General features: G+C 42.0%; 1 protein-coding gene across 1 annotated transcript in view; it reads left to right on the top strand.

Moving 5' to 3' along the window:
- Positions 1–24087, top strand: part of FXR1 (FMR1 autosomal homolog 1) — a 285531-nt gene that overhangs the window by 99637 nt on the left and 161807 nt on the right. The window contains 1 exon segment of the mRNA XM_029616831.1: positions 19953–20046. Coding sequence (XP_029472691.1) covers positions 19953–20046 — 94 coding nt within the window.

Genomic DNA, 24087 nt, shown 5'->3' with positions numbered 1-24087 from the left:
ACGAAAGCCTTCCACAAGAAAGTCTTACTCATACAAATGGAAAAGGTACACATCATGGTGCACTTCTCAGTCCCTTGATCCCCTTTCCTGTCCAATCTCCAATTTCTTGGACTATTTATGGCATCTCTCTGAATCAGGTCTTAAAACCTCTTCTATCAGAATGCATGTCAGTGCGGTAGCCGCCTTCCATAAGGGTATTGGGGGTAATCCTATTTCAGTACAACCCCTAGTAACACGCTTTCTTAAGGGCTTGCTCCATCTAAAGCCGCCCTTGCGTCCTCCGGCCCCATCCTGGGACCTTAACCTGGTTCTTGGTCGTCTTATGAAACCTCCTTTCGAACCTCTGCACTCCTGTGACTTTAAATATCTCACTTGGAAAGTGTTATTCCTTTTGGCTATTACTTCAGCTCACAGGGTTAGTGAATTACAGGCCCTAGTTACCTATCCGCCTTACACTAAGCTCCTGCAGGACTGCGCGGTACTCCGCACTCACCCTAAATTTTTACCTAAGGTAGTTTCTGAGTTTCATATCAATCAATCCATCATACTACCTATCTTTTTTCCCAGGCCCCACTCCAACTCTGGAGAGCAGACCCTGCATACCCTAGACTGTAAACGAGCTCTAGCTTATTACCTAGACCGTACAGTTTCCCATAGGAAGAGCACTCAATTATTCGTCTCTTTCCATCCTAATAAGTTGGGACAACCTGTGGGTAAGCAGGCTCTTTCTTCCTGGTTGGCGGACTGCATTTCTTTTTGCTATGAGCAAGCTGGCATTCCTTTTCAAGACCGTGTTAAAGCACACTCTGTGAGGGCCATGGCGACGTCAGTGGCACACCTTCGATCGGTGCCGCTTCCTGACATCTGCAAAGCTGCAACCTGGAGTTCTCTCCATACCTTTGCAGCCCATTATTGTTTGGACAAGGCTGGAAGACAGGACTCCATCTTTGGCCAGTCTGTCTTGCGTAACCTTTTTCCAACCTGATGTACCAACACCCTTCCACCTACCCGGTTGGGTGCGGATGCCCTTTCCCAAATTTCTCCTCACTTATTGTGCTGCTGCACACCGTTGGGTACATTTGGTGCAAGTCGGGACATCCTCAGCTCGGTACTCACCCATTTGTGAGGACAACCATCCTGCTTGTCCTGTGAGAAAGCAAATGTTGCTTACCTGATGTAACAGGTGTTCTCACAGGACAGCAGGATGTTAGTCCTCACGAAACCCGCCCGCCTCCCCGCGATGTTGGGTTCGTTTTATTCTTACTTTCTAGGCACTGCCTGTAGCTTTGAAAATCAGACTGAAGGGAGACCCCTGCTGGCTGCAGGGTCAGTGCCTTGCTGGGCATGCCCAGTAGGGGCCAGTCAAAGTTCTGTTTAAACTTTGACAGAAGTTTTCCGTGGTGGGCTCCATCCTCGGTCACCCATTTGTGAGGACTAACATCCTGCTGTCCTGTGAGAACACCTGTTACATCAGGTAAGCAACATTTGCTTTCTGTCTGCACTTCACTTCTGCCTGTGCTGCACCAAGTCCCCCCCACATCCCCATCCCCATAGAGACAGAATTCAAAAACAGCCTTAGTAAATCGGGCTGGAAAGGAGCTGTGGTAAATCTTGGAAGGGGACCCCCACTCCCCCACTTTTCTGGGGACAATAGGGTTGGGGAAGAGGGGATAACAGAGCAGTCTTAGCCACTGGGTCTTTTTGTTTAGATTGGCTTTTAGAGCCAAAGAAATTTGTAAAGGCCTGGTGTATATAGCTTCCCTTTTGCTGCACTTTTCTGAAACCTATCTTTTTCCTTCAGTAAGCAGGCTGAATTAGCCATGATATGGGATGATGTCATCCGGCAGCACCAAATGGACTCTGCTTTCTTAGCTAGTAGAGCTTTTAGCTTTACACATGTATGGGAATTCCCAAGTGGGCATTACCTCGTGAGTCTCCTCACTCATTTTGTGTGTAAGCATAACATGGACATTTATTCAGTCTCATCATATGCTTTTTCAGAAATCTCTACATTTTTCATTCTTATTATTCAGTTTTTTCTTCTTTCAATTGCTTCACTATTCTGCAGAACTCATACAGCATTTTTAAGTGCTACTGAAAAATCCCATATATTTAAAAACTTGCCTCCTTAAGATATCTGGTAAGAAACAGCCCACAATGAGCAGTTTTAAAAACTACATCTGAGGTAAGATGGTGCCCTCACAGAAGAGCATGAATTGTTACTATTGCTTAGATCCAGACCATGACCAGGTAAACATGCATGTTTCTGTGCACTCAAAGTTCCAGGGCATATAAAATAGAGGTACTACATAAGTCTATTAGAACCCGTAGTTGGTGGTCCTCCTGCAATGCAACATTATCTGCCTTACTGGGAAGAGTTGAACAGGAGCTTCTAAAAAAAAAAAAATTCCCGTCTGTGAAGCAGGCTGAGGCCTCGGAGTCAAGTTGTGCTGATAGTCCTGCATCGAGAACAAAGTGGCATCACTCTGTGGTGCCATCGGAGCAACCTGCACCAGAGAAACAGAAGACCAAATGTGGTGCATCATCGAGTTATGACACATCGGTACCATCACCTCTTCACACATCGATACCACTATCACACAGTGAAGTAGTCCCATCGAGACACAGCCCATCATTGCATGAGTATATAGCACTGGAGTTCCTTCAATATAATCATTCCCGATGCCATTGAAACATGTCACTTTGACACATCTGAAGCAAAGCTACTCCATACATTTTAAGTGCATGTAGCACCATCAAAGCAAAAGTCTCCTGCACCATTAGAGTTTATTTATTTATTTATTTATTTATTTATTTATTTATTTATTTAAAGGCTTTTATATACCGACGTTCATGTATTGGTACATATCACGTCGGTTTACATAGAACTAAGTTGGAAATTACATCGAACAGGAAGGAACAATTAATAGGGCTAACTTCAAAGAACTTGTAGATAAGATAAGAAACTTAAAAATTGAAATTAAATTAAATTATTACATATAACTTGTAACTTATAACAGAACTTATAGATAAGCTAAGAAAGACCTTAAAATTAAAAATAAATTATTACATATAACATAACTTATTACAGATATCAGCTTACCAGTAAAAGTTTAGAGTTCTGATTTATGGTCTAACTAACAGTATAAAATCTAACTAATTAGGAGGATTTAAGGTTACAGCATGCGACACCTAGCGTCTTGGAGTATGAAATGCGTAAGTTAGTCCCTAAGGGGGAGACCTTTAAGTGAAGGCTTTAGTGAAAAGCCAAGTTTTAAGCTTCTTTTTGAATGTTCGATTACAGGTTTCTAGACGAAGGTCCGTGGGGAGTGCATTCCAAAGAGAGGGGCTGGCAGTCGAGAGAGCTCGTTTCTTGAGCTGTGTCTTGGCTGGAGGTGTATATAAGGTGCCTAAATAGCTGGTTCTGATGGGTCTCAGTGGTGCGTGAAGACGAAGTGGGTCGCTCAGATCTAGCGATGTTTGTGAATGAATGGTCTTGTGTGTTATGGTTAAGGCTTTGAATATGATTCTAGATTTAATGGGGAGCCAGTGTAGGTTCTCTAGAATAGGTGTTATGTGTTCACCTCTATTAGAGTTGGTTAGAATCCTGGCAGCCGAGTTTTGCAACATTCGTAGTGGTTTGGTAGTGACAGCTGGGAGGCCTATTAGCAGAGAGTTGCAATAATCAATTTTTGAAAAAAGAATTGTTTGGAGGACTGTTCTAAAGTCCTGAAAATGGAGGAGAGGTTTCAGCTTTTTCAAAATGTGTAGCTTGTAAAAGCATTCTTTCGTGGTGTTTTTGACGAATTGTTTGAGATTCAGCCTATCGTCGATAGTAACGCCTAGGTCTTTCGATGGAAGCATCAATGCCATTGCAGTATCATTTGCATCAAGCCCTCGACTGTGGGCATCAGGCAGACATGCCAACACATCTCTTTGCTGGTTGACCAAGAGTAGGTAGAGTGGGAGATCTCTTACCTCTGCCCCCTCCAATTACCAGAGCCCTTACCCCAAAAAGGCTATTGCTACATAAGAACATGCCATACTGGGTCAGACCAAGGGTGGAGCTCTTCAAACCATTTTGATAGTTTTAGAAACATGTATTTCCCTTTACAGGAGAGTCCTGTATTCCTTCTTTTTCCCATTATAAAGATTTCCAACAGTACACCTCTAGTGGTTGTGGACTATAGATGCCCTCTGATGCCATTTTAAAGGGCCAACAGCAAATATCTTAGTATATGAGCTTTCAGAACCACATATGTCTCTTTGCCAGTTGACCAGCATCCTGTTTCCAACAGTGGCCAATCCAGGCCATAAGAACCTGGCAAGTACCCAAAAAATGTCTATCCCATGCTACTGATGCTAGTAATAGCAGTGACTATTTTCTAAGTCAACTTAATAGCAGGTAATGGACTTCTCCTCCAAGAACTTGTCCAATCCTTTTTTAAACACAGCTACACTAACTGCACTAACCACATCCCCTGGCAACAAATTCCAGAGTTTAATTGTGCGTTGAGTGAAAAAGAGCTTTCTCAGATTAGTTTTAAATGTGGTAAAAGATTTATGTTTAGAAACACCAGACCCAATATGTTCTTGTGCCGCTTACCTCAAATAAGCCTGCTATTCAGGAACAGGAGGCCATTCTCGTCTCTGAGGAAGATTTTATTACCTACGCATGTCAGAGGACACACCAGTTACTCAGTCCAATAGCAGACTTGATGAAGAACTTCTTTCTCTTTGAATAAGGAGACGTAAGGAACTTTCCATCCTCTCCTGTCCCCTATTGCTATGATAGTCCCACGGGACAGAGTCCCAATTAGGATAAATGCACCATCAGAACCCCCTCAGAGAGGTTCTTCATCTCTCTCGATTGCAGAGGAGTCAAGTTGTTCAGAATTGGTAGACCAGGGTCTAACTCAGTATGGCAATTTCTTATGTTCGTACTCCTTTCAGAAATAAATAGAACTCCCTAATTCACCATCTTCATCATTGGGGTCCTGAATTAGTTTTCCCATACTCTTGGGATCTGAAGAAAAGCTAGACAGGAATACCTTCTGGACCCGCATCTGGATCCTCTGGAACATATCTCTCCCCCGAAAGACCTCACTTATTCTAAAATTCTAGTAAAGTTGGGGAAATGCATTCGGAGTAAATGTGTATAAGGACAAAGATCCCTGAATGGAGGACCTTGATCTCCTTCAAATTCTGGATACCCTGTCAGAACCAGCAGCTCTTCCAGTTCACATCATTCTTAATCAGCTGTAGATGAGAATGTGGGAAAACCCTATCTCTTGTTTTCCAACAAAGAAATTTGGATCTCAAGTATAGACTGCAAAAATCACTTGATTTTGGACTAGTCCAATTACCTCATCAGTCTGTTGTCTTAGAATTTGTACTGAAAAAAAAAAAAAGAAAATGTAGCCAAATTTTCCTTCGGGGAAAGATCTCTGGCTTCTTGACAGTTTTGGAAAGTTTTTTTTTCAGAGCTAAATGCTTGTATTTCGGTTCTCCAATTTTACATGGTGCAATATCTGCATAAATGCATACACAACCTTAACCCTTTCCTTCAACCTAGCAAAGGTGGAAATTATTATCCTCAAATGCTTCTAGTTGTGGAAGAGTGCATACAACATCTTCTTTGCTTTGTTTATGAATTATTTGATGGCATATGTTCTATCTGGTCTGCCTCCTTAGGAGCTTAACTAGCTTAGTTAAGATCCAGCAGCATTTATGGTGGAATCATGAGAAGTCAGCAGGACAAAGATTTAATAAAAAGTTCCTGTTTTACCGGTCCTTCTCTTTGTGTTTATCGCTGCCGGTGATCATGAGAAGTCAGCAGATGTGCCTTGTCTAGGGAAGCATCTCTTTGGAGAAAAGCTCAGAGAAATTGTCGCTGAAATAAAAGAACAGAATGTGACTCTAATCTCTCTGTGAGGCCTGAGTAGCCCCTTTCTTTGAGATACTCCTAGTCTTATCAGAGGCTGTACTTTCAGAGAAACCCTTTCTGACCTTATTAAAGGTACTAGCTCCTGCCTCTTCTGACTCAGCAACAGCATCAAATTCAGGCTAGGCCTCATCAATGAGAACACCGTCAACCTATGGTGGTGCAACTGGCTCAACCAAAACCAGGGCCTAAGCTTTGATTCTTGTGACTCTTAATCAGTACATTCTCCAATGGGAGACAGAATCCAGACCTTTGTGGAGGAGTGGCACCAGATGATAAAGAACCTCTGTGTTCTGAAGTTCGTGGAATTTGGATACCATTTGCATTTCTTCTGGCTACCATCTCTTCTTCATTGATCAGCCCTCAGTCCAGATCTGTCTCACTTAACTCAACTTTGGACATGGAATCCCTTCTTCAGCAACGGGCAATATGAGCCAGTTCTTGCATCCCAAAGTGGACAGGGTTTCTACTCTGGTATCTTCTCATTTACAAAATATTGTGAGGGGGGAAAGGGGTTCAGGACCCATTTTGTAATTGAGAGAGTCGAACAGACATCTACTCTGAGTGAAATTCAAAATGAATTCCTTCAGCACGATTCTTCCCTACATCCAGAAGGGGGAATGGATGTGTGCCCTTGATCTGAAGGATGCATATACTCGCGTACCTATCCATTCCACCCTCTGGTGTTACGTTTGCTTCAAGATGGATTCTTCTCATTATTAATAGAGTACTTCTTTTTGGCCTCAAGAGTTTTCACCAAATGCCTTATGGTAGTAGCAGCTCACCTACGGCTTCAAGGAGTCCAAGTCGTCTTGTATCTCCTGCCCTGAACATAGGAAGGGTGGATAACAAATATTTTAAAATAAATGATTTGCTAATCATAGCCAGCTCATGAGAGGAAGTGCTACTCTTACGGAAGACTGTTCAGCTCCTGCAGAAGTTGGAATTTTTAGTGAATTTCGAGAAGTCGAATTTAGTGCTGACCCAGAAAAAAGTTTATCAGGGCATGTATAGATTCTTTGCAGGAAAGATTTTCTGGCTGTAACTTGTTCAGAAAGGATAGCGATAACAGAAATGGGGAAGAAGTAACTCTTTTTATGTCAACAGCAATATCCAAGCAACTGAAATGCAGGGGATGTGGGGAAAGGTAGAAACATTGTGGACTGTCTTAAAAAAGAGATGATGGCACTTCCATTTACACTGGTGTGGTCTACAGGTCTCCAAATCTGAAATAACTGTATAGAGAACTGGCTGAAAACATTCAAAATGTGGGAAAGAAGGGAGAGGTGCTGCTCAGATTTTAATCTGCTAGATGTGAATTGGAGCCCCTGCTGTGCAATCTGCAAGAAAGAGAGATTGTGGATGCTGATTAAGGGGCTCTGTTCAAACAAATGGTGATGGAACCCATGAGGGGGAAGAGCAGTACTGGATTTTATACTCACAAATGGAGACAGTTTCTCATATGTTTGCATAGGTGCCCAACTAGGCACCAGTGTTCATCAGACTCTATGGTTCGATGTGTCAGCCAAGCGGGAGGGAAGTCAAACAAAGATCAAGGTCCTGTATTTCTAAAACAGTTTGGTAGAAAGCTGGGAGGAGATGGGTGAAGTGGAACAACAATGACCAAACTAATATGGTTCTCCAAGGTAGTAGCTAACAAAGTAAAGGCAAAAAGAGCTGCATTCAACAAACACAAAATGAGATATACAGGGAAGAATATCTGCTGAAGCTGAAAGAAATAAGAAAAGAAATCAGAAAGGCGAAAGCTCAAGTAGAAGAAAAGATTGCCAAAGAGGTAAAGAGTGGTGATAAAATATTTTTCAGATATATTGGAGAAAGGAGGAAGACCAGAGGTAGCATTGTAAGATTGAGAGGAGACAAGGAGCAAGGTGTGGAGAAAGGCGTAGAAATAGAAATCTTAAATACTTCTCTGAGGAAGATATTGAAGAAGGACCATTGCTGGCTAGCAGGAGTACAGATGAGTGGGGTAGATACATCCCCATTTACAACAGAGTGTTTGGGTGGAGCTAGGAAAACTGAAAGTTGACAAGGCCATGGGGCTAGATGAGATATATCCTAGGATAGGGGTGGCCAAACTACAGCCTGGGGGGCAAATCATTGACTTTTATCCAGCTCGGTAAACGTTTTAAAATGAATAGGTGTGGCCTGCAGTGTTTGCTGATTGCCGTAGTCATCCGCAAAGGCTCATGCAGTTCCCTTTAATGAAGTACAGAACCGCGTGATGCTGAGTCCTGGCCTTTGCTGATGACATCTGCACTGGAAGGGGGGAGGAGGTAAGTACCTGGTCAAACACTTTTTTCCACGAAGATGGGCAGGCAGGTGAGCATCTGCGCCATGTGGCATCCTGAATAATGTTTACTCCTGGGGGAATTCTGTGCAGAATTTGGAAAAGGCTCCAGCATTTCGCGAGCAGAGCCCATCCCGCTCACAGCGAAGATGGTAAAGGTCCTGCTCACTGTGCAGACACATCTTTATTTAGGATGCTGCACAGTGCAGACACAGCTGCCTGCCCGCCTTTCCCCATACAAGTGTTACAATTTGCTCTAAGAGCCAATTGCAACACGTATACGGGGCAAAGGAAAGGAGAGACATGGAGCGTTGGCACTCGTGGGGGTTACCATTTCCCACTAGCAAAGAGAGACTGTGTGCTGGTGGGGTGAATAAACAAAAAAGGGTGAATAAGAGTTGAGGGGGGTGAGTGACCGATTTATGCACCCCCCCCCCCCCCAGCAAGGAAAGGCCTTGTGTTGCTGTGAGGAGTAATAGGGAAGGGACAGAGGAAAGGAAAGTGTTGAAGAGTGAGTGAAATGGAAGGGACATGAATGTGAAAGAAGTAATGTTTCGGTGCTAAAGTTTTTTCTGAACCCATATTGTGCAGGGTATAGTATATCATTATTCTCTAGGTGTTCATTTAGTTGCTGTAAAAAAGCTTTTTCGATTAGTTTGGCTATCAAAGGCATATTCAAAATCTGTCTATAATTGCTCGATACCTTACTGTCTAGATTTTTCTTTTTTAAAATAGGTTTGATTGTTGCTTGTTTTAATTCTTTTGGCAAAGTTTTCTCATTTAGGGACATGTTTATTATAATGGGAATAGCTGGAGCAATTACTTGCAAATTTGTTTTAATGTTGACACAGGGATAACATCCAAAGGATGTTGGGCAGGGTTCGATTTCTGAATAAGCTTTATTACTTCATTTACTGAGATTTCTTTAAACTCAGACCATATTGGAATTTGTCTACTATTCATATTAATATCTTGCTTGGGAGTTTTGTCCAGGGAGGCAGTTAAGAAGTCAATTTTATTTTTAAAGAAAATCGCAAGATCTTGACTGAGATTTTCAATAATATCAGCATTACTTTGTGTAGGTTCAGAGGTGAGTTTATTTACTATGCCAAATAAAGTTTTTGGATTTCCTGCAAAATTTTTTATCTTGTTACTGTAATATTCCTTTGTTTTATTTATTACATTTTTATAATATGCAAGATAAATGCTATAGTTAATGCTATACTATCTTTGTTCTTTCTCCATATTCTCTTTTCTTCTCAGTTTCTGTTTAGTTTCTTTGATATTATTATTGTACCATGGGTTAGCTTTTTTTATTAGCTTTAATGTATTAAATTTTCATTGGATTTATCTCAATTGCTATGTTTGTTACAATTTTAAACCAAGATTGTATTACCGTTGCTGTGTTTTGAGGTGTATCTGGAAATAATCTTTCTAAGTTTGAGTTTCATCAATATTGAAGGGTGGTCGAAAGCTAAAATGTTTTTTCAGTATTAACACTAGATCTTTTTGCATTAAATGCAATTTTAGTATCAATTAAAAAATGGTCTGACCATGGTACTGGCGAATGATTGATAGCACATTCCTTGACTAAATTTGCATTAATAAAGATTGGTTGGACCATTAGATGACTGAGCAGTTAAAGGGGCTCTTAGGGAAGATAAGGCCATCATGAATGACTAAATGAATTCTTTGCTTTCATGTTTACTAATGAGGATGTTGGGGAGATACTGGTTCCAGAGACAGTTTTCAAGGGTGATGAATTGGATGAACTGAACCAAATCACAGTGAACCTTGAAGATGAGGTAGGCCAGATTGACAAACTAAAGAGTAGCAAATCACTTGGACCAGATGGTTTACACCCTACAGTTCTGAAAGAACTCAAAAATTAAATTTCAGATCTGTTACTAAAAGTTTGTAACTATCATTAAAATTGTCCATTGTACCTGAAGACTTGAGGGTGGCCAATATAACCATTATTTAAAAAGGGCTACAGGGGTGGGTGATCCAGGAAATTATAGACCGGTGAGCCTAACTTCAGTGCTAGGGAAAAATAGTAGAAACTGTTCTAAAGAACAAAATCACAGAACATATAGAAAGATATAGCTTAATAGAACACAGCCACCATGGGTTTACCCAAGGGAAGTCTTGCCTCACAAATCTACTTTTTTTTGAAGGGGTTAATAAACGTGGATAAAGGTGAACAAGTACATGTAGTATGTTTAGATTTTCACAAGGTGTTTGACAAACATCCCTTATGAGAGGGTTCTAAGAAAACTGAAAAAAGTCATGGGATAGGAGGCAATGTCCTTTTGTGGATTACAAACTGGTTAAAAGACAGGAAACAGAGGGTAGGATTAAATGGTCAGTTTTTTCAGTGGAGAAAGGTAGCAGTGGATTGCCTCAAGGATCTGTTTTTGGAACTGTGCTTTTCAATATATTTATAAATGATCTGGAAAAGGATATGATGAGTGAGGTGATCAAATCTGCAGATGGCACAAAATTATTCAGAGTAGTCAAATAACATGTAAAGTATGACACATTGCAGGAGGACCTTGCAAGACGAGCATTGAGCATACAAATAGATGAAATTTAATGTGGACAAGTGCAAGGTGATGCATATAGGAAAAAATAACCTTTGCTTTAGTTATATGATGTTAGGTTCCATATTAGGAGTTACCACCCAGGAAATAAAACTAGGCTTCATAGTGGATAATACATTGAAATCATTGCTTGGTGTGCTGCAGCGGTCAAAAAAAGCAAACAAATTCTGGTCGCAGCATCTCAGATATAGTTGTAATGAAGAAGGTACAAAGAAGTGCAACCAAAATGATAAAGGGGATGGAACAGCTCCCCTATGAGGAAAGGCTGAAAGGTATGGGCTGTTAAGCTTGGAGAAGAGACAGCTGAGAGGGGATATGATAGAGGTCTTTAAGATCATGAGAGGTCTTGAACAAGTAGATGTGAATCGGTTATTTACACTTTCAGATAATAGAAGGACTAGGAGGCATTCCATGAAGTTAGCAAGTAGCGCATTTAAAACAAATTGGAGAAAATTCTTGTTCATTCAGTGCACAATTAAGCTCTGGAATTTGATGCTGAAGGATGTAGTTAGGGCAGTTAGTGTAGCTGGGTGCTCCTAGAGGAGAAGTCCTTAAACTGCTATTAATTAAGTTGACTTAGGGAATAGCCACTGCTGTTACTGGCATTAGTAATTACTGATTAGTAATTAGTATTACTGGCATTATTACTGACACCGTCAATCATACCATACTCCTCACCCGCCTTGCTGAAATCGGTGTCACTGGTTCTGCGTTGCAATGGTTCTCGTCCTATCTCAACAATAGAAATTACACCGTAAAAATAGCCAACTGCGAATCTTCCCACATTCCCCTCACACAGGGCGTCCCGCAGGGTTCCTCCCTCTCTTCCACGCTCTTGAATATTTATCTCCTTCCCCTCTATCTCCTCTCTGATCTTGGCCTAAAGTTCTTCATGTATAAGAACATAAGAACATAAGAAATTGCCATGCTGGGTCAAACCAAGGGTCCATCAAGCCCAGCATCCTGTTTCCAACAGAGGCCAAACCAGGCCACAAGAACCTGGCAATTACCCAAACACCTAGAAGATCCCATGCTACTGATGCAATTAATAGCAGTGACTATTCCCTAAGTAAACTTGATTAATAGCAGTTAATGGACTTCTCTTCCAAGAACTTATCCAAACCTTTTTTGAACCCAGCTACACTAACTGCACTAACCACATCCTCTGGCAACAAATTCCAGAGATTTATTGTGCGTTGAGTGAAAAAGAATTTTCTCCGATTAGTCTTAAATGTGCTACTTGCTAACTTCATGGAATGCCCCCTAGTCCTTCTATTATTCGAAAGTGTAAATAACCGAGTCACATCTACTCGTTCAAGACCTCTCATGATCTTAAAGACCTCTATGATATCCCCCCTCAGCCGTCTCTTCTCCAAGCTGAACAGCCCTAACCTCTTCAGCCTTTCCTCATAGGGAGCTGTTCCATCCCCTTTATCATTTTGGTTGCCCTTCTCTGTACCTTCTCCATTGCAACTATATCTTTTTTGAGATACGGCGACCAGAATTGTACACAGTATTCAAGGTGTGGTCTCACCATGGAGCGATATAGAGGCATTATGACATTTTCCGTTTTATTAACCATTCCCTTCCTAATAATTCCTAACATTTTATTTGCTTTTTTGACTGCTGCAGCACACTGAGCTGACGATTTCAATGTATTATCTACTATGACGCCTAGATCTCTTTCTTGGGTGGTAGTTCCTAATATGGAACCTAACATCGTGTAACTACAGCTAGGGTTATTTTTCCCTATATGCAACACCTTGCACTTGTCCACATTAAATTTCATCTGCCATTTGGATGCCCAATCTTCCAGTCTTGCAAGGTCCTCCTGTAATGTATCACAGTCTGCTTGTGATTAACTACTCTGAATAATTTTGTATCATCTGCAATTTGATAACGTCACTCATTGTATTCCTTTCCAGATCATTGATATATATATTGAAAAGCACCGGTCCAAGTACAGATCCCTGAGGCACTCCACTGTTTACCCTTTTCCACTGAGAAAATTGACCATTTAGTCCTACTCTCTGTTTCCTGTCTTTTAACCAGTTTGTAATCCACGAAAGGACATCGCCTCCTATCCCATGACTTTTTAGTTTTCGTAGAAGCCTCTCATGAGGGACTTTGTCAAACGCCTTCTGAAAATCCAAATACACTACATCTACCGGTTCACCTTTATCCACATGTTTATTAACCCCTTCAAAAAAATGAAGCAGGTTTGTTAGGCAAGACTTCCCTTGGGTAAATCCATGTTGACTGTGTCCCATTAAATCATGTCTTTCTATATGCTCTACAATTTTGATCTTGAGGATAGTTTCCACTATTTTTCCCGGCACTGAAGTTAGGCTCACTGGTCTATAGTTACCCGGATCACCCCTGGAGCCTTTTTTAAATATTGGGGTTACATTGGCCACCCTCCAGTCTTCAGGTACAATGGATGATTTTAATGATAGGTTACAAATTTAACTAATAGGTCAGAAATTTCATTTTTGAGTTCCTTTAGTACCCTGGGATGCATACCATCCGGTCCAGGTGACTTGCTACTCTTTAGTTTGTCAATCTGGCCTACTATATCTTCCAGGTTGACAGTGATTTCGTTCAGTTCGTCTGACTCATCACCCCTGAAAACCAACTCCGGAACTGGTATCTCCCCAACATCCTCACTAGTAAACACGGAAGCAAAGAATTCATTTAGTCTTTCTGCAATGGCCTTATCTTCCCTAAGAGCCCCTTTAACCCCTCGGTCATCTAATGGTCCAACCGACTCCCTCACAGGTTTCTTGCTTTGGATATATTTAAAAAAGTTTTTATTATGAGTTTTTGCCTCTATGGCCAACTTCATTTCAAATTCTCTCTTCGCTTGTTTTATCAATGTTTTACACTTAACTTGACAATGCTTATGTTTTATCCTATTTTCTTCAGATGGATCTTTCTTCCAATTTTTGAAGGATGATTTTTTGGCTAAAATAGCCTCTTTCACCTCACCTTTTAACCATGACGGTAATCGTTTTGCCTTCCTTCCACCTTTCTTAATGCGTGGAATACATATGGACTGCGCCTCTAGGATTGTATTTTTAAACAATGTCCAAGCCTGTTGAACACTTTTAACCTTTGCAGCTGCACCTTTCAGTTTTTTTCTGACTATTTTCCTCATTTTATCAAAGTTTCCCTTTTGAAAGTTTAGTGTTAGAGCTGCAGATTTACTTATTGTCCCCCTACCAGTTATTAGTTTAAATTTGATCATGTTATGATCACTGTTGCCAAGTGGCCCCACCACCGTTACCTCTCTCACCAAATCCTGTGTTCCACTAAGAATTAAATCTAAAATAGCTCCCTCTCTTGTTGGTTCCTGAACCAATTGCTCCATGAAACAATCATTTATTACATCCAGGAACTTTATATCTCTAGCAAGTCCTGATGTACACTGATGACGTTCAAATTCTCATCCCGCTTCAAGAATCCCTCCCCAAAACATTACAATTTTGGGATTCCTGCCTTACTTCAATCAACACTCTCCTCTCAAACCTACATCTCGCTTTAAATGTAACTAAAACAGAGCTCCTCACAATCTCCAATCCCCCAGCTCGCTCGCTCCCTGCCTTAAGCAACACCAACCCTCCTCCCGACACATTCAGCTGCAATGTGAGAGATCTCTGTGTCTATCTTGACCAACATCTAAATTTCAAATCTCACATCCACAATACCATAAAAACAGGCTTTTTCAAATTGCACATCCTAAAGAAACTTAAACCCCTGCTATATACCCAAGACCTCCGCACAGTCCTACAGGCAACTATCTTAACTAAATTGGACTATTGCAATTCTTTATTTCTGGACTTCCCCCTCTCTACTGTCAAACCCCTCCAATTATTACAGAATGCCATGGCCAGAATTCTCACAAACACACGTAAATCTGATCACATTACCCCTATCCTGAAAGACCTCCACTGGTTACCTATAGCCTCCCACATAAAATACAAAACACTCACCATTCTCCACAATCTATTGTACAATCAAAATCACACTTGGCTCGAGAATGCACCACTTTTCCTATCATCAACCCGCCCCTCCAGATCCAACCTTGTTGGAACTCTATTCACCCCTGCCCTAAAAACTGCTCACCACACCTCAACCAGAGAAAGGGCTTTCTCCATTGCCAGCCCTTCCCTATGGAACACCCTGCCCATGGCCCTCTGCCTAGAACCTAACCTGTCTAAATTTAAAAAAGGGCTCAAAACCTGGCTCTTTACAATAGCGTATCCAGATGTTGACCAAACCTAGCTTGCACTCTAACCCCTCAGCCCTCTCACCATCCCCTCCTCCTATCTGCCTCTCCTTTCTCTCCCCTTCTCTTCCCCCCCCAAGCAAAGTCTCCAAAATACAGTGTTTCTTCCCCCTAGCAAAGACTCCTAAATACTGTTATTAGCTCCCCTCCTCCACCCTTAGCTTATCCTTCCCTCCCTCCCTTCTATCCCTTTCACTGACATCAATGGTCTAGTACCTACCAGCCCACCTGTACATATATTGCTGTTGTTAATTTATATTTTGAATGTTCCTATAAAATCTCTCTTCTATCCTTCCTACTGCTGTCCTCTCTCCTCCTTCATTGCTGCTCCCCTTCCCTGTTTATTGTATTTCACTCTCTTGTTAATTTGTTACAAAGTAAACCGGCATGATGTTCCGACGAATGTCGGTATATAAAAATCAACAAATAAATAAATAGTAGCATGGGATTTATTTAATGTTGTTGTACTTGCCAGGTTCTTGTAAGCTGGATTGGCCTTGTAAGTCTGACCCAGTATGACAATTTCTTATGTTCTTAATATTCTGGTTGAAAATTGTCCCCCTCACAGCGTCTGAAAGTATGCACTTGCTTTTACAGCATATGTACTTCTAGCCAAATTTAAAAATGGTGTTCCTGGCATGCGTATATGTGCATTTTCAAGTATGCATCGCCGTTCTGTCCACACACAAATAGCAGCTGCTGAAGTATGCAACCAGTTTGTATGCATATTCATTGTAGGCAATTTTGAAAAGCAAACTGCCTAGTCTGCCCACACACAAAGCTATTGAAAAATTTCCCAGAATGCACTATTCACACTTTCCCAAATCTGAGGTTGAAAAAGCTATGAACCAGGTCATGATTTAGCTGTTTGCTTTATGCGTTTTTCATTCCTAAAATGTAAAGTATTTTAGGCGCTTGTGAAAGTATAATGTACCACTTTATGGATGTTTTAAGTTTAATAAATATTACATGGTCAGTGAAAACTCTGAGCCCCTTTTTTGCAGCAATTCTCGACCAGTGTGTTGTGACACCTCAGTGTGTCGCCAAGCACCGGCAGGTGTGTTGTGACTCCCGGTGTTCCACTTCCCCTTACAAGAGTGGATTGGCCTATCAGGGGATCGGTCATCCCCTGGTGGGCCGATGCAGGGATGCTGTGTGCTGCGGCTGAAGAGTGGAGGGATGCTTTGTGCTGCCACTGGGGCTGAAGAGCGGAGTGAAGCTTTATGCCGCCGCTGGAGGCCAGACCAACGGCGGCTGAAGAGCGGAGATCAGGCTTATTGGACTGAACAATGAGAAGAGGCTCCAAGTGAGAGAGAAAACTTGCTTGTGTGTATATGATGTGTGAGTGCAGCTTGTGTGTGTGTGTGTGTATGCGTGTGACTGCAGAGGAAGAGAGACTGTGTGTGAGTGACTGGTTGTGGACCTTAAGGAATAGGACTGTGAGGACAGAGCTCCATCAGCCATCGCTGCTTCTGGTGTGTGCTACTGGCCTGCAAGGGAAAGGAGTAGGAGAGTTGCTGGAGAGGGTACGTAAAGGTGGCTTTTTAAGTTTATTTTTCTTGATTGTCTTCCATTTTAATTATTGGGTATTATGTGATGTCTGCTGTTTTGAAATATTGTATTGATATTTGGCCAACTTTTAAAAAATTTTATGAGTTTTTAATTGTTGGATGATATGTTCACCAACTGTTTTGTAACATTTATTAGTATAGCTTTATAATTATTTTTGTGTGGTGTTCTGTAGCTGCTTGGCTTATTCTGTTTTCATAATAGGAGGTGTATTAGTGTTTAGTGCCTGGTTTTTAGTGCCTGGTTTAATATTTGTAGTGTTGCCTTTTCATAGATAGGGTTGTTACTGTTTGAGTGTGTTCCATAATACAGGTGTAACTTTAGGCGGATTAGTTTGTGTGCATTATTGCAGATCCTGGGACTATGCTAGGTGCTGTATTTCTCTTTCCATTTTTCCAGGTTTGCACTGCATGCAGAGTGGCTGTTCTGGTTTTCCATTCCAGTTTGTCTCCATATATATATAATTTGTGGTCTTTCTGTACTTGGTGAAGGTCAGTTCTGTGTGTGTGAACGAGGTGAGGTATTTTACTAGCATGTAGGCATTTGTATCAATCTTATTTGTTGTGTTTTCTCAATAGGACATGCATTAGTGGTAAATTACTGTCTTTTCATAAGGAGGGTTATTGTGCCTGGTAGTAAAGGGAGGGAGTTTTGCTTTTACTGAGATGTCATCAGAACCAGCATATCTTTTTTTTTTTTGTATGGTGAGTTGTATGGGTAATGCTCTAGTTCTGCTCTGCACCTATTGTTGGGGGTCGAGGGGGTTCCTGAGGATGCAGAGTGCATGTTTATATTTAGCCCTGTAACAGTCACGTGTTCAGTGTGTCACCCATTTGAGAACCATCTGTCAGATGTGTCTCGGCCGAAAAAAGGTTGAGAACTACTGCTCTATTGCATATTAGTCTAAAAGTCAGTCTGACTTATATCTTATTTGCTGTATAGTATCTTTTGCTTGCTAAGTGGTTCAGTGTATCATTATCATTAATGTTGAAATAGTTTCCTCATTACCAAACAATTCGGTAATTTATGAACAAGGAAAGTATGGCCCATTGTCTCATAAATGTAATATCAGAAATTATGAAAGAACTTCTAACTGTAACACATTCATGCTTGATCTTATCTATTATCCTTTTAAATGCTCAGTCTGTGACTAGGAGAATACCTATTATTGTTCTGATTTCTAAGGAAAGACCACCTTGTGTTTAACTGAAATATAGCTTTTGGACTCTGACCAGATCCTAATTAAGCAGTTTACAGTACCACACTACACGGTGATCTCTCAACCAAGAGTAAGAAAAAGAGATGATGAATTGATGGTCATCTGCAGGAAATCATTGGGATTATCTATTGTTCCTCTATTTGAAGTTATAATTCTTACATCCACATCTTTTAATTTGTCTGATTTATTGTCCACCTGGACTTTTAGTTCATAATATGTCTGCACTTAAGAATTATTTGCAAACCTGAACACATTTACATTTGTCAATACTGCTAGGTAATTTTAACCTGCACATGGATGCTCTGCCTTCAACTCCTCCCCCCAAGTGATATGTGTTTGGAATCCATGAATGCTTTAGGGTGAAATCAAATAATTAAAAGCCCTACACACAAAGTAGGACATACATTAGATCTAATATTCGTGAATTAAGATATTTTTAAATGTGACTGGTCTTAGATCAGAATTTTATTGATTCCATGGTCTTAACACTGACTTATTATGGCTGAAATCAAATTTCCTTCTTTCACAGAGTGAATATCTAGTGAGAATCAAGTTATGAGGCAGAGCTCAATTGAGATCAATAAATTAAAAGATAAATTATGACTACAACTCTTATTTTTTTATGATGAAGCTGTAGAGGCCATAGCATATTGGGTCAAGACTTTGCAAACAATTTCAGATGAGTTGATTCCCCTACGGATGATAAAAACAGGAAAACAATGCCTTTGTTTTCAGATGTTCTGAAAAGAAAAGAGAGAATTGTGGAAAATAGAATGTAAATGGAGAACATCCAACTCCTCTGAGCTGTTAGATAAAAATAGCAGACAATTAGCACTGTTCAGGGAAGCCATGATGCAGCAAAACAACACTATTTATCTAATACAAATTCAAGAAATATGTTATGATACTAGATTTTTGTTTTTGACTATTGTTTTACTACTGTCCCTATGAATACACGTTCAATTAAGAAACTAAATTCAACACAAATCTGCAGTGAATTTGCACTTTAAGGATGAGACACAGGTTGCTATTTTAACACCCACGTACATTTGACAACTTAGGTAATTTTCAAAAGGATTTACACGCTGGGTTTTACACGTGTAAATGCATTTTATGGGAAAATTGCTACAACATCTGCCATTGAATTGTCAATAAGGTTTACATACATAAGTGCACTTTAAGGAGGTAATTTTCAAAGAAGTTGTGTGTGTAAATGGTAACATGCTATTATAGCAATTTGCAATTTACACGCGTAAAGTGCACTTACACGGGTAAATCCAATGGACAATTCAATAGCATATTGAAGCAATTTTCAAATGCCCAGTTTTAAGTGTGTAAATCCTTTTGAAAATTACCCCCCACAGTGCGTAAGTAGGCTTTTGAAAATTGTTCCAATAGCATGCTATGTTTGTGCATGTAAATCATTCAGATATTACCCCTACTGTATAGCTTAATTGTATACCTGCTAATTATCTTCCATAAGTGATGATAAACATGTTTGTAGTATTGGCTAGGTGGGTGAACTGGGGTGAGTTCAGGCTGAAGAACCAGAATGGTCTTGACCTGGAAAGGGACTGGGCAAACTGGTAGAGGACTTGGTAACTAGTAATTTACCAGTTTAAAATATATCGACTTATGTGAGTCCTACTTTATTTTTGCAAGTAAAATATACACATATACTAGCTCCAAAAGATATTACTAGAAGCAGCCACATTAATTGGGGAAGTTTGTTTTCGAGGTGCCTGCATATGGAGGCCAAATTTTTTAATCCATAGACAAGCAAGGTCCACATTTGATATACCTTAGGTGCCAAACAAAATGGTTAAGCAAAATAGTATTTTGAAAACTAATGCTATTGTTGATTCTTCTAAAAGATAGCACATGTATGTGCCTTGTCTATAGACTTTCTTTGGAAATGTTACCTATATTTATATAGTATTTAGACTGGAGAAAGACATTCATGAAAGTTATGGAATTCTTTAATTCATGTAATATACTTTTGAAATGTTAATTTCTTTCAGATGCTCAAGTGAGAGTGCTCATAAGGAATTCAAGAAAGCAGTAGGAGCGTGTCGTATTTTTTTCCATGCGGAATTGAATCAGCTAGTTGTACTGGTGAGAGAAATTTTTTTCCCTTCCCCCTACCCCCAGTGGGCTTGCCTCTTTTTTTTCTTTTTTTTTAAGCATTCATCTTGAGCATTTTTATCATTGTTACTCCTCAAAAGCAATGAGGAAGAAGTGAAACAGAAAATCTTACAACTAATTAGGTTTATTTCTGATTTGGATTTTAGGTGGTATTTTTCTTTCTTTCAATCAGATTCTGTTTATCTATGTTTATAAAATATAGTGGTTGGCTAGCTCAGTGGCAATGGTACATTACCATGTGGAGGACCTGGGTTCGATTCTGGGTCAGATTGTCTGCTCCCTGAGTTAGCCAGGGTTGGGGATGCTGCGGAGGCAGCATTCACACTCCCATGGGGAGGGAGTCTGTTAACACAAAGGTGACAACTAGTGACCATTAGGGCTCACGAACGCAGTTTTCTGGAAGCAGCCTTAGTGCATGACTACTGGCCGTGAACTATCACTGCAGTATCTGGGCTTAAGTGAATTGGGAAGTCCTATAAAATAGAGGAAAAAATCCTATGTAATTCCAAATAAAGGCTCCTGGTGTCAAATCCCACCCCTGTTTCTGGTTAAGCTGAAAGACCAATGGAATAGGGAGGAAATTGCTGAGCCTGATGTAAACACTGGTGAACAGTTGCAAAAAGGGGTCACCTTCAGAATCTGCAGAAGGGGTTGTTTGCACTGCTGCAGCTCTGAGAACAGTCAGGGTCCACCAGGGATCGCCAGAGGGAGCCAAATCAGTGTCTGTGAGGCCCAAGGGAAAGCTTAATATACCGCAAGGAAGTTCAAGGTTCATACCAGCTCTTGGTTCCAAATGAGAAAATTTATTGAAAGTTCAAACAGTCTTCACAGGAGAAATCTTCAGTTGAATCACAGGATACAGTCTAAAAAACTCAAACAAGATCATCATAAGCCTCCTTCTTCAAATAACTTTCTTTGAGGAAGAAATTACACAAAATCCCACTTAATCCCAAGGTCTCCTGGGCAGTATGGGTCAACTTCTTTCCTGGAGCTTACTCAGCAAGGACAGTACCCCTTTGACTTTCAGGGTCCTCGTTCCTGGATGGCTGTAGGAATCTTTACAACTGCTTCCTAAAACAGTAACAATCCCTTCTGTCTCAGGAGAATCCTCTCCTAAGGCATCTTAGGAGAGATTGCACTCCAGTTCTCTCCTAAGATGCTTGGAAATGCATCTTAAATAACCTATCAAATACCCATCCCCCCTTAGAGGGCATGTAACTCCTACTAGTAATACTTTTTCTCCTAGGACAAACAGGATGGTAGTCCTCACAGATGGATGACGACATCAGATGAAGCCCGGCATGGAAAACTTTTGTCAAAGTTTCTAGAAGCTTTGACTAGCACACTGAGCACTGTGCAGTTGCCTTGTGGTTTTTGGAGCTCTGCTTATTTTGCCTTTTTGCACTTTAAATTTACAATTTTCTCCGGCCCATCGCCTGGTCCCCTTTCACGGTTGGTGTATCCTCTGCGCGGTACGTAAACATTTTTCAGCCTTCTTCGCGGTCGATTCCCGGCTTCCCACTTCTCTGGGACCCCCGGTCATCGACCGCACGCTGGCTGTTTTTCATGGCTTTGTCCAGCTTCTGTCGCTGACCCCAGTGCCCGCAGACCATGTCTATCATGGAGATCCGCATGAGGTTTGCGGCCTCTGCCTGGTGGCATCACATGACATCAGAGGGTGTCAGCTGTGTCAACAGATGACCCCCCCCCCAAGGGCCATCGTGCTCGCCTTGACAAAATGGAGAAACATTTTAGCTCAAAAATAAATCTGCTCCATCCACACCCACGTCAGTCATAGACACCCGGTGGTCGAGGGGAACCGCTCGATATGCTTCCCCTCGCCACATCCCCGATGGCATCGACTACAGACTGAGGGGCTGGTGACCAATCCCAAATGGTCTCACCATAAGAACATAAGAAATTGCCATACTGGGTCAGACCAAGGGTCCATCAAGCCCAGCATCCTGTTTCCAACAGAGGCCAAACCAGGCCACAAGAACCTGGCAGTTACCCAACACTAAGAAGATCCCATGCTGATGCAATTAATAGCAGTGGCTATTCCCTAAGTAAACTTCATTAATAGCCATTAATGGACTTCTCCTCCAAGAACTTATCCAAACCTTTTTTGAACCCAGCTACACTAACTGCACTAACCACATCCTCTGGCAACAAATTCCGGAGCTTTATTCTGCATTGAGTGAAAGAATTTTCTCCGATTAGTCTTAAATGTGTTACTTGCTAACTTCATGGAATGCCCCCTAGTCCTTCTATTATTCGAAAGTGTAAATAACCAATTCACATCTACTCGTTCAAGACCTCTCATGATCTTAAAGACTTCTATCATATCCCCCCTCAGCCGTCTCTTCTCCAAGCTGAACAGCCCTAACCTCTTCAGCCAGTTTCCAGGACATCGGGATCCTCTTCCTCCTCAGCACTGGGGAAGGACTGGGCTGAGCACTGTGGGAGATCCCGCAAGCATCAACACCGGTCACTGTCAGCACATGGCTCTGGTTCTGGTGTGGGGTTGGCAGCTGCTGTACCGCCATCGAAGCGACCCCGTGGTCGAGGCCCCATCCTCCAATAAACCCGGAGTCCCAAGTGTTCCTCACCCGATATCTGTGCCGGGTACTGGGGCCCCCTCGAAGAACTGAGGCGGCACTGTTGACACCTCATTCCCCTCCCTCAGTCCTATCCTTGCTGGACTTTCAGGAGGAGTTGGACTGCAGGATACAGAGTGTGGTGCTTTGAGTTCTATGGAGCATTGAGCTGCCCCTATCACCGGCCCCCGTACCGGTGGTGGAGCCTCCGCCGTCTATCCTGGTGCCCCTGCTCGAGCGTCTGGATGTCCTCCCAACACAGCCGGTGCTCGAGGGACCCTCTGCTCCCCAGCAGCCACCGATGCCTCCCTCAGGATGGGGTCCTCTGAGGAAGAAAATGCATCCAGTGCCATGGTCCCGAAGCCTCAGTTCCCCGAGCCTTTGCCTGGACCCTCAGGCCTCCCGCAGTCCCCAGAGACCCTATTACCAGCAGGACCATAAATGTCCTCGGTGCCTTTGTGGCCCTCGGAGCCCTGGGCTAGGGATTCACACAGGCCTCACCCACATAGGTCCCGCAGTGATCTCGTTGAGGAAGAAGGCCCTTAAGACTCGTGGGGGGAGGATTCTTCAGAATCCTGAGGTCTCTGATGACCCCCTGTCAGAGCCTTCTCCACTGGAAGAAAGGCATCAGTCCCCTCCAGAGGACCTCTCCTTTGCAGGTTTTGTCAGGGCCATGGACAAAGCTATCCCCTTCCAGCTTCTCACGGAGGAGGATGCACGACATAAAATGTTGGAGGTCCTCCAATTTCTTGACGCGACTAAGGAGATGATAGCTGTTCCCATCCATGACATCTTTAAGGATCTTCTCCTTCGGTTGTGGGAATAACAGATATCCATCTCCCAGTGAATAGGAAGGCGGATGCCACCTAACTAGGTACAGCAGGCCTTAGGTTTTGAGAGGCGTAATCTCCCTCACTAGTCTGATTGTGGAGTCCGCTCTCAAAAAGGCCAAACGCTCCTGCACCCATGCCTCTGCCCTTCTGGGACGGGAACATAGGGAACTGGATGCTCTGGATAGGAATGCTTTTCAGGGCGCTATGCTTATTGCCCATATCGCTTCCTGCCAGTTGTACATGACTCAGTACAACCAGAACCTGTGGAAGCAGATCCAGGAGCTGGCAGAATGCCTGCCACAGCAGCACAAGTCATTCTCTGCTGTTGTGCAGCAGGGTCTGGAAGCTGGGAAACACGAAGTGAGATCCACCTACAATGTTTTTGAGACAGCAGCCCCGAGTGGCCGCAGTGGTCATCGGCACCCATAGGATGGCCTGGCTCCGTGCCTCTGATCTTCGACCTGAAGTGCAGGAGAAGCTAGCTGACCTATCATGTACAGGTGAAAACCTTTTTTGAAATAAGATGAGAGATGCGATAACTAAGTTGAAGGATCACCACAAAACCCTTCAACAACTCCGCT

Source organism: Rhinatrema bivittatum, chromosome 9 (genome assembly GCF_901001135.1).
Source record: "Rhinatrema bivittatum chromosome 9, aRhiBiv1.1, whole genome shotgun sequence".
NCBI classification, from domain to species: Eukaryota; Metazoa; Chordata; class Amphibia; order Gymnophiona; family Rhinatrematidae; genus Rhinatrema; species Rhinatrema bivittatum.
The sequence above is the reverse complement of the archived record's forward strand: the minus strand, read 5'-3'. Positions and strand labels throughout refer to the sequence as shown.